At 32.5% G+C, this 13,577-nt stretch overlaps 1 protein-coding gene across 1 annotated transcript in view; it reads left to right on the forward strand.

Annotated features, from left to right (window-relative positions):
* Nucleotides 1-13,577, forward strand: part of LOC128237875 (E3 ubiquitin-protein ligase RNF213-like) — a gene marked incomplete at its 3' end in the record, with an annotated part of 44,647 nt that overhangs the window by 19,510 nt on the left and 11,560 nt on the right. Inside the window, exons 12-31 of the mRNA XM_052953455.1 lie at nucleotides 146-257; nucleotides 400-553; nucleotides 2,015-2,153; nucleotides 5,229-5,397; nucleotides 5,973-6,141; nucleotides 6,446-6,561; nucleotides 6,726-6,920; nucleotides 7,260-7,382; nucleotides 8,202-8,322; nucleotides 8,732-8,970; nucleotides 9,306-9,411; nucleotides 9,582-9,692; nucleotides 10,333-10,425; nucleotides 10,776-11,177; nucleotides 11,395-11,558; nucleotides 11,861-12,083; nucleotides 12,218-12,388; nucleotides 12,515-12,577; nucleotides 13,140-13,249; nucleotides 13,431-13,571. Of these exons, the coding sequence (XP_052809415.1) occupies nucleotides 146-257; nucleotides 400-553; nucleotides 2,015-2,153; nucleotides 5,229-5,397; nucleotides 5,973-6,141; nucleotides 6,446-6,561; nucleotides 6,726-6,920; nucleotides 7,260-7,382; nucleotides 8,202-8,322; nucleotides 8,732-8,970; nucleotides 9,306-9,411; nucleotides 9,582-9,692; nucleotides 10,333-10,425; nucleotides 10,776-11,177; nucleotides 11,395-11,558; nucleotides 11,861-12,083; nucleotides 12,218-12,388; nucleotides 12,515-12,577; nucleotides 13,140-13,249; nucleotides 13,431-13,571 (3,121 nt within the window). The remainder of the gene's footprint in view (nucleotides 1-145; nucleotides 258-399; nucleotides 554-2,014; nucleotides 2,154-5,228; nucleotides 5,398-5,972; nucleotides 6,142-6,445; nucleotides 6,562-6,725; nucleotides 6,921-7,259; nucleotides 7,383-8,201; nucleotides 8,323-8,731; nucleotides 8,971-9,305; nucleotides 9,412-9,581; nucleotides 9,693-10,332; nucleotides 10,426-10,775; nucleotides 11,178-11,394; nucleotides 11,559-11,860; nucleotides 12,084-12,217; nucleotides 12,389-12,514; nucleotides 12,578-13,139; nucleotides 13,250-13,430; nucleotides 13,572-13,577) is intronic.

A 13,577-nucleotide genomic window follows, 5' to 3' on the forward strand; every position in this document is an offset into this window, starting at 1 on the left:
CCTAAAACGGACATATATATATATATATATATATATATATATATATATATATATATATATATATATATATATATATATATATATATATTATTTTTTTAGGCCTGATTTAAATGTTGTTCATAATCATATGAACTTATGACTTCAGTATTGGATTGGTGCGCTGAAAACAGTTTCATGGCCGATGAAGATGAAGATGACACTTCACTAAGTCTGTCATCAACAATGAAAAAACTATTACAGGACGCGGGTATAGAAAGGTAATGTATTTATATTTAGAATTGTGGTATTATAATCTTTTTTCTGTCCAGGTAATGTATTTGTGTACTTTATTTTCACTATACCTTGTTGCATCATGCCTTTAAAATAATATTATAGACGATTGTGTGGTTTTAATTTCAGTGGAAACGGATCGGGACCTCTGAAACGGAACCTAAAATTACTGTGGAGATGCTTTCAGGAGTCTATCAAACTACAAATCAGTGACTTTTTCAGCATTGAACACATTGGGCTATTTCTCCAACACCTTAAGAAGGGTGAGTGGTATAGTGTGAATGTGGGTGTTGAACTGTTTCAAGCGCATGCAGATATTTGTTTTATGTAAAACGCGTAATACAAATATAAATGTTCTTATTGCAGATACTTCTCAAATTCAAAGAAAGATGCCGAAAGCGTACCCAGTTGGTGAACCAAATATTATCATGTGTAAATCAGGTAATATTTTTTTTGTTAGGGAACGCCAAATGGTTATCACATTTCGAAAAACATCAACAACCAAAATGGACGTAGTAAGCAAATAGCCCTTGTTATTTTTACTTTAGAAGTTTGATGTCAATAATGTCTAAGATCGTTTGAGACCCGTGCACAAATGTAACGTGAAACGTGTAAAATAGGAGAAGTTTTTTAGTCGAGGTCATTCTTGAATACGAGATCGGACTATATTGAAGAAATCACTGAAACCAAACTCATTCGATTGATGTATTAATTTGGGCTTAATGACGTATAATGCAGTGATATGCATAGGGACTTTTATTATCTAAACGCCACTTGGAGCAGTAATTCTGCCAAAATTATGATTAAGATAACGTTTTACGTTATAATTGATCCGAAGTTAGTGGACGTATTAAATAGTATATATCTAACCATAAGGTTCTATGAACCAATCAAAATATTTAATTGTGGCCAAAAGATAACCTTTAGACAAAGTTTAATACAAATGACCGCAGATATTTATAAGCTTTTACAGCAGTTTAAACGAAGATTGGTCTACCATGATGATGGTTGTGAACAAGGTTATATTATAGTTTGCATAGTAATGGTAAAAGTTTGCATTATATAAAGTTGTAATTGTCAACTTAACACAGAAGTAATTCATAACATTCTAAGTATCAAACCTATTCAAAACTAAATTTTTGTTGCTGTTACTTTAATGATTGTCAAATTTCAAAAGTATATGAAACAAATGCTATATCATCAAGACGAATTGAGATATATAAATTATTTACCCAAGAACATGTTCAGAGGTCAGATTTTGATTATCTTCAGCAGGACTTATGATTCTGAACCATACTGAAATAGTGTTCCTTACCATAACGAGCAAATACAATTTTGTAAGATAAAACGTCATAGCATCGAAACCTTTTAAGGTATTAATTGCAGTCTAAATGAGACCTACATGATGCAAATACTATATGTATGACAGTTGCGAATGCACATAACCTATGTCTATGCTTTCAGATGAAATGTGTTTGACTGCCTTGTCAATATACCAAACAACAGAACAACAACCACTACCGCAGTCAGACGAAGTGTTGCTTTGCAGTTCCAGGACAAAAGTAGAAGAGGTGACGTATTATATATAACATAAATACATTTCACAAATACCGAACAAGTTATGTGTTGAAACATTACATTTTAGTATCGTTATATGTAAAATTAATATTATTCTTGTTATGGTGACAGATACCTGACACTGCAATGCCTCCAATGTTCATATATTACTTCACTTAACTTGCAGGTAGACCTTTTTTGGAGAAGGGCTCTGTTTGAAAAGAATGCAAAGATATACTGTATAGTAAATGTTGGTGATTTGCTGTACGATGTCAGTGAAGGAGCGGCAGGGCTTTTGGATGAGTATATATCGCAAACCGGGGAAGGTATTAAATTTGTAATCAAGACATTAGAATCATCTTGAATTGATTATAATATGCGTTTTTATACATACGTTTTAGTAAATATTTTGCAACACTCCGTTTTTCTAAAACAAGACTTATATGGCAACAAAAGAACGTAGCACTGGAACTACCCATAAACTATTTTGCATACGTAACTACCAAAAATTCATGCGATAAACTATTTAACCTATTATTTGTATAATACAATTATATTTTCCATCGCAGTCAAATATAGATTATTTGTTATTTGTGCTCTGGAGAACGAACAGCGATCTGTACTTATGTCGTCGCTGAATAAATACACACGGCCATCATTACGTCTCGATGAGAAATTGCTATCGAGGTATCTGAAACGCCACTTAACATTCTCATCCGAAGAAAGGTTTTGTGCGTCTACCGTTGACTGTGAAAGGTATTATTTCAATCCTTTTAAAAAAACAAGGTGTTTTAAGCATATGTAATAGCCTCAATTGCAAGGTGCTACGAACATTTAATAGCACTTATAAGGTTATAAGTTTTAATTACACATTCCTGGATGCAATTTTAACTTTACATTTCTTAGATCGTCGGTACGTGTTGTTCTGTCCAATCAAGCAAGTGTTGGCAAAACTTTGTTTATAAAGAGGACATCAGAGAAATTTGAAAGTCTTGCGGTCGAGCAAAACGAATGTTTCCAACAGAATCTAAAGATATCAATACAAGAAAAGTCGGTTGATTCGGATATCGTATGCAGTCGACTTATTGATAACACAACAGATTCTACAAACCGACTTCCGAGGATAATTCACTTGGATATTTCACATGTTGTACGTCCATGTAATAATTTTGACAGTTATGTAATAATATTTACGTTTTATATAGTTCTTAAAATTGTTAAAATACTAGAATATATGTTTATCATTGTTATATATTAAATATGACTCTATCTCTTAAACTTAAATAAATAAAAACAGCAGATTATGTTTAAACGTTCAGTGGTTTACATCAGTTTTAAAAGAAATAAATTCAAATATGCAGATAAAGCTGTTGAATTTTATTTATTGATCGAACAGGTGCAGGGTGGAGTTGACCATCTACTTTTTAATTTGATAATATTGAAATGCCTAACCACGACACGAGGATTAGTGTGGCGTAGGTCAGACGCCGATTTGCTCATGATAGAGGCTATGCCTTCGTCAAACGGAAAAACGGTATTCACGTTGATCAATTTGAATGGAAAGCAACTAAACAGCCAAAGCGAATGTGACACTGCACAAGCTAAAGCTTTTTAAGAGTCAGCAACGATGCAAAAGTCGATTGAAGGACCAAAATTAAATGTTTTAAAAAATAAACTTCTATTTAGTTTTGAGGTTCAATATTTAACAAGCATGACTCATATATCCGATGCCACATGAAAAGCGGAAATTGGTAGTTGAGCATTATTACGAAATAATACTTTTTTCAGATTTCCAACCAAAGAGCATTTATGTTTTCCCGTAAATATCCCAATACAAATAGAATATGTTTGTGAGTCAAAATTATCATAAATGCCCGATAACAATTTATTGTGGCTTTGTGTTGATTGAAGCAATTTAATAAAAGATTATGCATTTTTGTAATCAGGAAATGAATTTCATCAACAAAATTTCATTATTGTTTTTAAATTACTTTCTTATATGACAAGATATAATTAAGATCTCTCAAGACATTGTTGAATAGGAAGTCTTGGGCATTTTGACATAAAACGGAGTACAAATGTCGTCAGACCTTTCCGTAAAAGTGTGAATGCATTCAAATCCAAAATATTTTTTTGTAAAATTTGTTTAACTCCTAACTAACCCAAAACATTACGCAAAGAATAAATGTTTCACTCCCAAAAAGCGTAATACATTCTATTAGATAATTGTCCTGAGATTCGTTACAGAAAAAAAACTTTTTTTGGTGCCAATCTGTGACACAGTCCCTTTAAAAATAAAATGTTTCAAAGGCAAGCCAATGTTTAGCCAGATAAGCATTTTGAAATATAAAATGAGGACATAGTTTCCCTCCATCTGCAGATAGAGTTGGGATCTCTAATCATTGAAGTTTATCATTGGGGTTTACCTTTCCGTTTTTTATTATTATTTGTTTTATTGATAAGTTTCCTCAAGTTAATGCATACTTTGATAAGATTTACCTTTTGCGTTTTATCTTTATTTAGAATTATTGGGATAAGAGTGAGGTTTATGCTCATAAACTGGTTTAACCCCCCAGTAAATTTACATTTTTCTGACCATTCCAAGGCGGTACCTAACAATTCTTGATAAACATACCAATTATCTATATATATATATAGTATTTATGCACTGTGCTGTTTGTAGAGTTTTGTGTTGTTCTATGTTTCTTGTTTGTGATTTTTTGTTCTATGTCTTTGGTGTTTGCGAATTGCCAGTAAACCGGGGTTATGTTTAAACTTTATGCTTCTGAGCATGTTTCTGTAGCTTTTTTCATATATATAGCACACATTTTACATTTAGAAAGCTGTATGTTCATGTTTCCACCAATAAGCAACAGCTTTGGTGCACACAACATAATTTATTGTAGACATCTATAAATTTATAAGTTCCTCTTTACTTAAGGTTACTTCATATAAAATAAATCAACCTTGTTACCTTGCGATTGGTGCATAAGAGTCACATATAATGCAGGTTTTAAAGAATTTAAACACTGTAATTTTGATAGAACATTCATCTTTATTTTGTACATATTCCAGGATGACCAGCTAAGATACACCGATGTCATGTTTAATTTGCTTCCAATAGTAATGTGCAGGACACCAACTGAATGTTTAAGCGTTTATGAACTGTGTTCAGGTAATATTCCTATTCTCAGCATTTATGTTAGTTTTCAGTAACAATATATAGTTGGTCAGGAGGAAATCATCTGTCTGATACTAAACATTAATGTCGTTGTTGTGATATGCATAGCACTAATGACCTACCAAAATATAGATACGAGTACAAAATACTAGACCTGTGCGTATTCATTTGATTCTTTACAGGAAATTTGAAATACATTGAATTTTTTAATTATTTTCAGGAGAAGAAGTGAATGAATCAGTTGTTTTTGACGAACAATTATTCAACAGTGCTGTTTTTCAAAGGCCCTTTCAGTACTTGAAGTATCTAGATGAAGAAATTAGACTATCGGAAATAAAGCCAGCGGTACCAAAGGGAACACCGCGGGAATGTCTTACTACATTGCTCAGGTATAAGACTAGTACACTAGAACATAATGTGGACATTAATATTACTACTGTTGATATATGCGCATACGCCTCCTACGTTACGTATTTGATGAAACTCCAACGTTTTCCTTTGAGTTTATATGAACCGTTTCGGCATTTGTTTACGGAATTCTAACATTATATTTTCATTTGGCACATAAGGTGTGAAACAAGTCAGCATGATTTAAAATAGCCATCAGTGGATGATTTTGTTGCACATATATGGATATGTTTATTGCATACATATGATTATTTTTCCGGATTTCTTAAATCCGTTAACTCGGGACAATATTGATTCGCATAGCCAAATAGGATATAATTTGGTTAATGACTAGAGAAGTTAATGTAGAAAATAGCTTTAGCTTTATTGATCTTTGCTGTACCGTATCTGCTAATGATTTACGAGCAATCAATGTACATGTAATATATTTACAATTAATTTGAAGTCTGATTCTCCAATCAATGTTTGTCTACTGGGCTTGTATCTGTAGTTTCCATTTATGATTAATACTGTTCAGATAGCAAATGCTAATGAAAAATTTTATGCTGTGGAACAGATATTGTGGCATAAAAGAACCACTCTGGTCAGAACTTCATCACTTTGTACAGTTTTTGAATACACAGCTAGAAATGTTTGAACGAAATGCTTTCGTGAGTTGTGCAGCAGAATCAGATTTGCCTGGATTTCGGTCCTTTGTTCTTCGGTTTCTACTCCAAATGTCCCGCGTAAGCACATTCATCTTATTAGACGCAATTGTAATAGTTATGTGTTTATGTTCCTTTTTAATCATTTTTATAAGCTATAGATATTGCACACTTATATTGTGCAGATACATTAAAAACAAATCCTCTACTATACAAATACGAACTTTGGAATTTTCTTATTTTAATTCTGAATATTAATATATTTTTACAAGGCAGGTGAATATTCATAAGATGGATAAGGTAAACTACAGCTTTTGATAGTTAACATATTAACGATATATGCAACTTGAAATGTGAAGAATAACACAATGACACAATTTTGTAGGACTTTTCAAATCGTACTTTGAACATCGTCGATGAATCTTCTGGCTGCGATTCAAATATGAAAAAAACGGATGACATCCCGAACGAGTACACCATACGAAATAAATGGGAAAGCAGGTTTTAATATTTTTAGTCAAACATGACTTAATAATTAGTGATTGTTTATTCTGTATTATATTATCATTATATAAGTCTATGATACAAACCGACTTTGTACTCTCAACGACTAGATGTGTACTTTTAAACTATGAAAATATTAAATTTTTATTTTTATGTTTCAGCCCACATCCGTATTTGTTTTTTAACAGTGATGAGTCAACATTTACATTTCTTGGTTTTAACATTGAGAACTGTAGACATTTGGTGGACTTACAAACTGGACAAATTTTGGAAGAAAATATCATTAACACATTGCTATATCATGCACTCATAAGAAATCAAGTCAATCTTCAAGAAAACTTTGACAAATTAGGAAGGTAATGATCCCAATTATCAAAGAGATTTGTACACAATGTGTTGATGTCTTTATGTTGTATATTATTAACTTCAACACCCCTAAATCAATATAAACATAGTTAATCTGTTTTTTTTTCATTTTGTTTCCAACTGAAGTACAAATATAAATTCAATTATACAACTTTTTAAAAAAAAGTAACGAAAATATGACGGTAATAATATTTCAATTAACAGTAAAAATGATTGCTATTTCATAGAGAAAACTAGAAAAAATCCTTCGTGTGAAGGTTCAACATTCCTTTCGGTTTAATAACGCTAGAGATCAGTCTGATAATGAGATTTTCATTTTAATGAAACAGGCTTGAAAAGATTATGAAACTGTGCAATGTCATGGGAATCAAAACAGCGCATGACCCTGACCCGACGTACGAGCTTACAACAGACAACGTGAAAAAGATATTGGCTATTCACATGCGATTCAGGTAAGAAATTCATTAAGGTTGAACGAAACCGACGCGAGACCGTGTGCGGAGTCAAGTTACGAGGCTTGCCGAATTATTATGTTTTTTTCCCACATGTACTCGAACCACATGATTCGTGGATAATCCATAAAGCTTGTACTTTAAACAAAAACACACGTCTTTGTTTATTAAATAAAGTCTTAACGCGCAGTAATTTAAAACACTATTGACCACAAATAGTTTCAAACATTGTAATATTTCGTAGGGTTTGAATACTTTTGAAATGTTTTTTCTTTCAAGTGATTAGCTTTTTGATAAACGTCATACATTGAACTTCTAAGTAATATACCTTAAAGTATTTTCAATTGGCGCGTTGTCACCCTGTTCAAGTAACTGATAACACTTGCCCGGTATGCAAGAATATAACCAATGCATTTTGTTGTGCTTATCATTAGAAGTTAATTCAAGATATTAATCCAATATCGAGTTGGCAACAAGGTCTAAGGCCTTAGATTTTAAAGTAGATTTAACTTCATCTAACTGTTACAATTCACACAGAAAAAATAGACAGTGTAATTACGTGCATCATAGCACTTTTATTTTCATATGTTTTATGATCGTCAAAATGTATTTCGGATACAGGTTGTTACTAGATCTCTCCTTACTACTGTGTCACTAATGGTTTCTGATTATGTTGTTAACACAATCGATATTTCGTTTTGAAACAGCGATACAATTTTATTTATCCTCTAAAAGTTCTTTTATTACGTCATTAATGCATATTCTTCAATCTGGTCATACTGGTTTGTTCATAACTATAAAATTTATGTTTATTTTCAGATGTGACATTCCTGTCATTGTAATGGGTGAAACAGGGTGTGGCAAAACCAGGCTGATTCAGTTTATGTGTGAAATGCAACGAACCCCGGAATCAGATGTAAAAAACATGCTGATAATGAAAGTACGTAATATTGCTTTTCGACATATATTTTTAGAATTAGAGCAGGACTTTTTGCACTCAAAATTGGTCCGACCTACAAGAATGATCAATATCTTCACCAACCGTTCCAAGTCAGTAGCGGTTTATGTTTACAATATGGATTGTCTCGTGTAAATAAGATACCTGATACGTATCCCAAAGTGCAGTTGTATATTTGGTGATTCTTAAAGGATTATTGTAAAAGAAGCCAATGCTAAAGAGCTAAAACAATGCTGCACTTAGCATTGATGCGAATAAACGGTCGAACAAAGACTTCTCTTTTCGTACTTGTATGTGTATCTCCTTTACAGCTTATTTCTGCCTTGTAATCTGCCTTGTCCTTTTTTATTTTTTTTTTAACTAAATCATAACAAATATCTTAAAAATGAAGGTTCATGGTGGAACAACAGGACAGGACATCAAGAAAAGTGTAGCGAAAGCAACGAATATGGCGAAAGAAAATATCAAACATGGCAGTCATATATTTACCGTTCTCTTTTTTGACGAGGCTAATACCACAGAGTGTGTTGGACTTTTTAAAGAACTTCTTTGCGATAAGACTTTGCAAGGAGAACCTGTTGATTTTTCGAACAACTTGAAAATTGTTGCCGCGTGCAATCCATACCGCAAGTAAGTAGTGATTTAAAAGATGTGAGCTTTAATCTAAACCGTTTTTCTTTGTCAATAAACAATGACCTAAAATAATCAACAGCTATAGTAATATACTACACGACAAACTTCATGTTAAATAAACGGTTTTATACATAAGTTAAATAAAAAATCATGCGTTAATCTATAAATCTTATTCAAATTGGGAATTTTAATTGATAATAACGACATCTAATGGTCTTTTCCTATCATAAAACTACATTGATTTCAATCTTTTCATGTTTTTTCACTAAAACAGACATGTAATGTAGATTATACACTGATGCATTGCTAGAAAATGTTATTTTTTTAAATAGACATACCGATGACGTTGTCAAAAACCTTGAGAGTGCAGGACTTGGATATCATGTGCGTTCGAATGAAACATCTGATCGCTTTGGAAATGTGCCCATGCGCCGATTGGTATGGTTTATATAAAGTTGTTTTAGCATTTGTTAATAAAATAAAGTATTAATACTATAAAGTAACTATAACTTTTTGTGATTGTCTTAGCTAAACGCTGGAAGTCTAAAATGATTTAACACAAAAAGAGGACATTCCCGAAAGTAATTGATTGGTCTTTCTATGTGTAGGTGTATCGTGTCCAACCCCTTCCCAGGAGTTTACTTCCCTTAGTTTGGGACTTTGGTCAATTAAGTACCGAGGTAGAAGAACTGTACATCAAACAAATGGTGATGACCAAAGTAAGTTGGAATTACAAATAATAGGGATAACAATAAACACAGTGTTATAATTTTAGGGACGAAGGGTATTTTATAGCACACCGAATAGGCATTTCAAGTGCATTTAATGCTGGTAAAATCTGACACCCCCCATGCCAGCTGAATCACGGGCTGTGACCATATAGTTTCCATCTATATTATTATACACTTCATGTAACCAAAGTTATGAGATTTTAATGATATGTTCCATGAACATTAACTTTACAAAAAGTATACCTTTAATACAAACCAAAAACATTCTAAAATGTCGTGACTGACGTGACTTGACGTATGCAGTGAATAATAATCACTGCACTCAATGACGTCAGAAGAGATCATCGCACGCGTTGTTTGGTGAAATGTTCAAAACTGTGTTTTTTTATATATTTGTTTTCACACAAATGTTATTTCAGGTATGATAGAAAAAATATCAATCATGTTTGTCCGTTCCAGATAGAAACATCCGACCCTCGGGCACACTGCGTAGCCGGTAACTCGGCAAGCCTCGGTTCCTGACAAGGAAGGTGCCCGTGGAAACACATAAAATATATTATTAGTTTTCAAATTTTATTGATTTTTAAGTGAACATTTGGTGCTTAACATTGCCATTACCTTATTTCAGGTTCAATCTGGCAACTTACCTAATAAAACGGATTTATCGAAATCCCTTGCAAGATTGCTTGCAAAATCACAGGAATTCATGAGGGAACAAAAGGTAGTGTTTATCATTGCAAATTTATAACGGGCAAAACGAAGCTTATGAACTATTAAAGTGGTAATCAATAACAATTTAAAGCAGAATCAACAGTTCCAACTATATATTCACTATACTATACACTTCTTCAGCATGGTGTAAAAATATATATTATGGATATTTTTTCTATTTGTCAAGTATTAAATATTCGATTTGGGTTATTATCTTTTCAGACAGGTACCGGCCCGTCAGTCTCCAATACTTTAGTCTCCGGTAACCACCCGGTCCGCTGTTTGAGCGGCGCGACAATGGCATGCTTACTTACACATTTCATGCGTTTATATCCATATCCTTTATACATATATTTTCAGGGCGAATGCAGTTTTGTATCTCTGCGTGATGTAGAACGCGTTCTTAATGCTATTGTGTGGTTCCATAATAACAAGTTTAGCAGGGAGCTTTTCATGTCGATGGATGAAATATTGGGTGTACCTTCAATCAATGATGCTGATAGTGATAATGATCGTTATAAAACATATTATTCACATGACTTATCAATAAGTCAGACTTTAATAGATGACATCAAATGTGAATCAGATTATGAGACCGATGAAGAAATGGAGTCTCTTATTCCGAGATTTCCTTACCGGAGAAACTCCGCGGACTCCGAAAATGATGCCATTTCGATAACGACAATAGATTCTGCACAAAGTGTAAATGAACAATGCCTAGAAGATAGCGATCATGAAAGGAAGCAGAAAAGAGAAATAGAGGTAACAGTAGGCAAAATGAATTGTATAGACTCAAAAAATAGTATTTTACTTTTTATTGTTTTTCTGCGTTTGTAATAGTTTAAGAATGTTTTATTACGACATGTTCATTTTAAACGGACGTTATATTTACGATATGTATAGTTGTAAGGATGTTTTATATTCATTGTCTTTTTGGCATGTTTGTTAATACTCCTGTGCCATGCAATATTGTTTTCAGATTCAACCTAATCGTATTATGCGTTCGATTATCCTTGCATTGGGATTGTGCTATCATGCATCATTGAAAAACAGAATTGAATATAGGAGAATGATTGCCCATTATTTAAAAACCCATTTCAATTTGGCATATGCACAAGACCAAATTCTAAAAGAAATAGAAAGGTACATCTTGATGAATTTTGGACGAAGAATATTTCCATAACCTGTTATTTAATATTAGTTCAGTAGATCTTTTCCCAACATATTAGACAATAACAAAGATAAACACCATTGTTCTTTAATCTACCAAATACATAGCAAATATAGTGTTTAATTGAGATAATGATTACACCACTTTAGCGCATTATTAAAATAATGATTTATATACTTTAAAATCAGATGAAATATAAAAATAATAAACAACTTTCTAAATAAAATATGTAAACAATTGAAAAACAATGCAAATTACTTCTTTTCTTTTATAGCTGCCAACAAGTATTTTTGGATAATGTTTCTTTAGACAATAATATTGCCAAGAACTCGGCGTTGAGAGAAAATGTGTTCATGATGGCAATATGTATTGAACTCAGAATTCCATTGTTTTTGGTTGGAAAACCTGGAAGTTCGAAATCATTGGCAAAAACTATCGTATCAGATGCAATGAAAGGAAAACATTCTGAACGCGAGCTTTTCAAGAAACTTAAGCAGGCAAGTTTATTTTTTAATTTGTTATTGTGTTTCTTGTTGATGTATCGACCTTTTGTTTACCTATCATCCCTCACAGAAACATTTCTATACAATGAGGTAAATCATCAATAAAGATGTATGTATATTTCTTGCAGACGCAAACGGTATCCTTCCAGTGCAGCCCGTTAGCAACGTCAGATGGAATAGTTAGAACTTTCCGCCAGTGTTCCCAGTTTCAGCAAGAGAATAACTTGGACACGTTTGTAGCAACAGTTATCCTTGATGAAGTTGGTCTAGCTGAAGATAGTCCAAAAATGCCTTTAAAGGTTTGTAACACCAATTGTATGTATATTATCAAATATTTCTTTCAGTTTTTTTCAAAATCTATATTTTGATTGAGAATTACTTTTTGTGTACAAACTGATAGTACTATAGTGTTTTTTTCTGTTCAGGTACTCCATCCTTTGCTTGAAAACGGCTGCTTAGGGGATGAAAATCCGGAGAAATATATGAAGGTATTGTTTGTTTTTTACATATTGGTAAGAGTGTTCTAGTAATAGGTGTCTTTCCATACGTATTCACTTTCCATATATATATATATATATATATATATATATATATATATATATATATATATATATATACAATATGTGGTTAGACATTTATTGAGTCGATTGTTGAGAACTTGGTAAATGTTAGCAATGCATCTTTGTTATTTTCAAATTTTAATCACTCAGGAATGTTCATGGACACACTTGTAAACTGCATATTAATTTCTTTCAAAAAGTTGAAAACTGAATCAACTGTGCACGCATGGATTTAATAAACCAGCACATCATACGATAGTTCACCTTTGAAACGATGCCGTTAACAACACTGTTTACTTTAACGGTGTTTTGAATAATCGGCCTCATAGTTATGTTTCTAGGTGATAAAGGTATTTTGATGAATTCGAAGGTGGTTATTGTAAACATTTTTTGTAGTGCATTTATATGTCAAATTGTAGAAAACTTAGATAGCACATGAACACTCAGTAAAATATTGGGCTAAGATAGTTTGTGATGATTTTGTTTACAGGTAGCTTTTATTGGCATATCGAATTGGGCCCTTGATCCCGCCAAAATGAACAGAGGGATTTTAGTTCAGCGTGAGATTCCAGATCTTCAGGAAATTGCATTAAGTGCAGAGTAAGTATCATTTAAACAATAAACTAAAACATGAACGATATTGCCATATATGCCCAATTAGGACAAACTGTTTGTTTTCAAAATATTTTTTTTATAAATTATAATAACAGTTATACTTACGTTTAGTATAAGTGCTTAATGCACTTTGTTATATTCCAGTTTCTCATTGTTGAAATTTCAGAGGTATATGTGAGGACGATGAAGGGAGCGTTAAAGTAATTTTGCAGCCTTTCTTTGAACCTTTAGCAAAAGCGTACGAGAAAATATTTGTTCGAGCCATAACGGACAGTCGAGAATTTTTCGGATTGAGAGACTTCTTTTGGTAAAT

Source organism: Mya arenaria, chromosome 6, assembly GCF_026914265.1.
Source record: "Mya arenaria isolate MELC-2E11 chromosome 6, ASM2691426v1".
Taxonomy (NCBI): Eukaryota; Metazoa; Mollusca; class Bivalvia; order Myida; family Myidae; genus Mya; species Mya arenaria.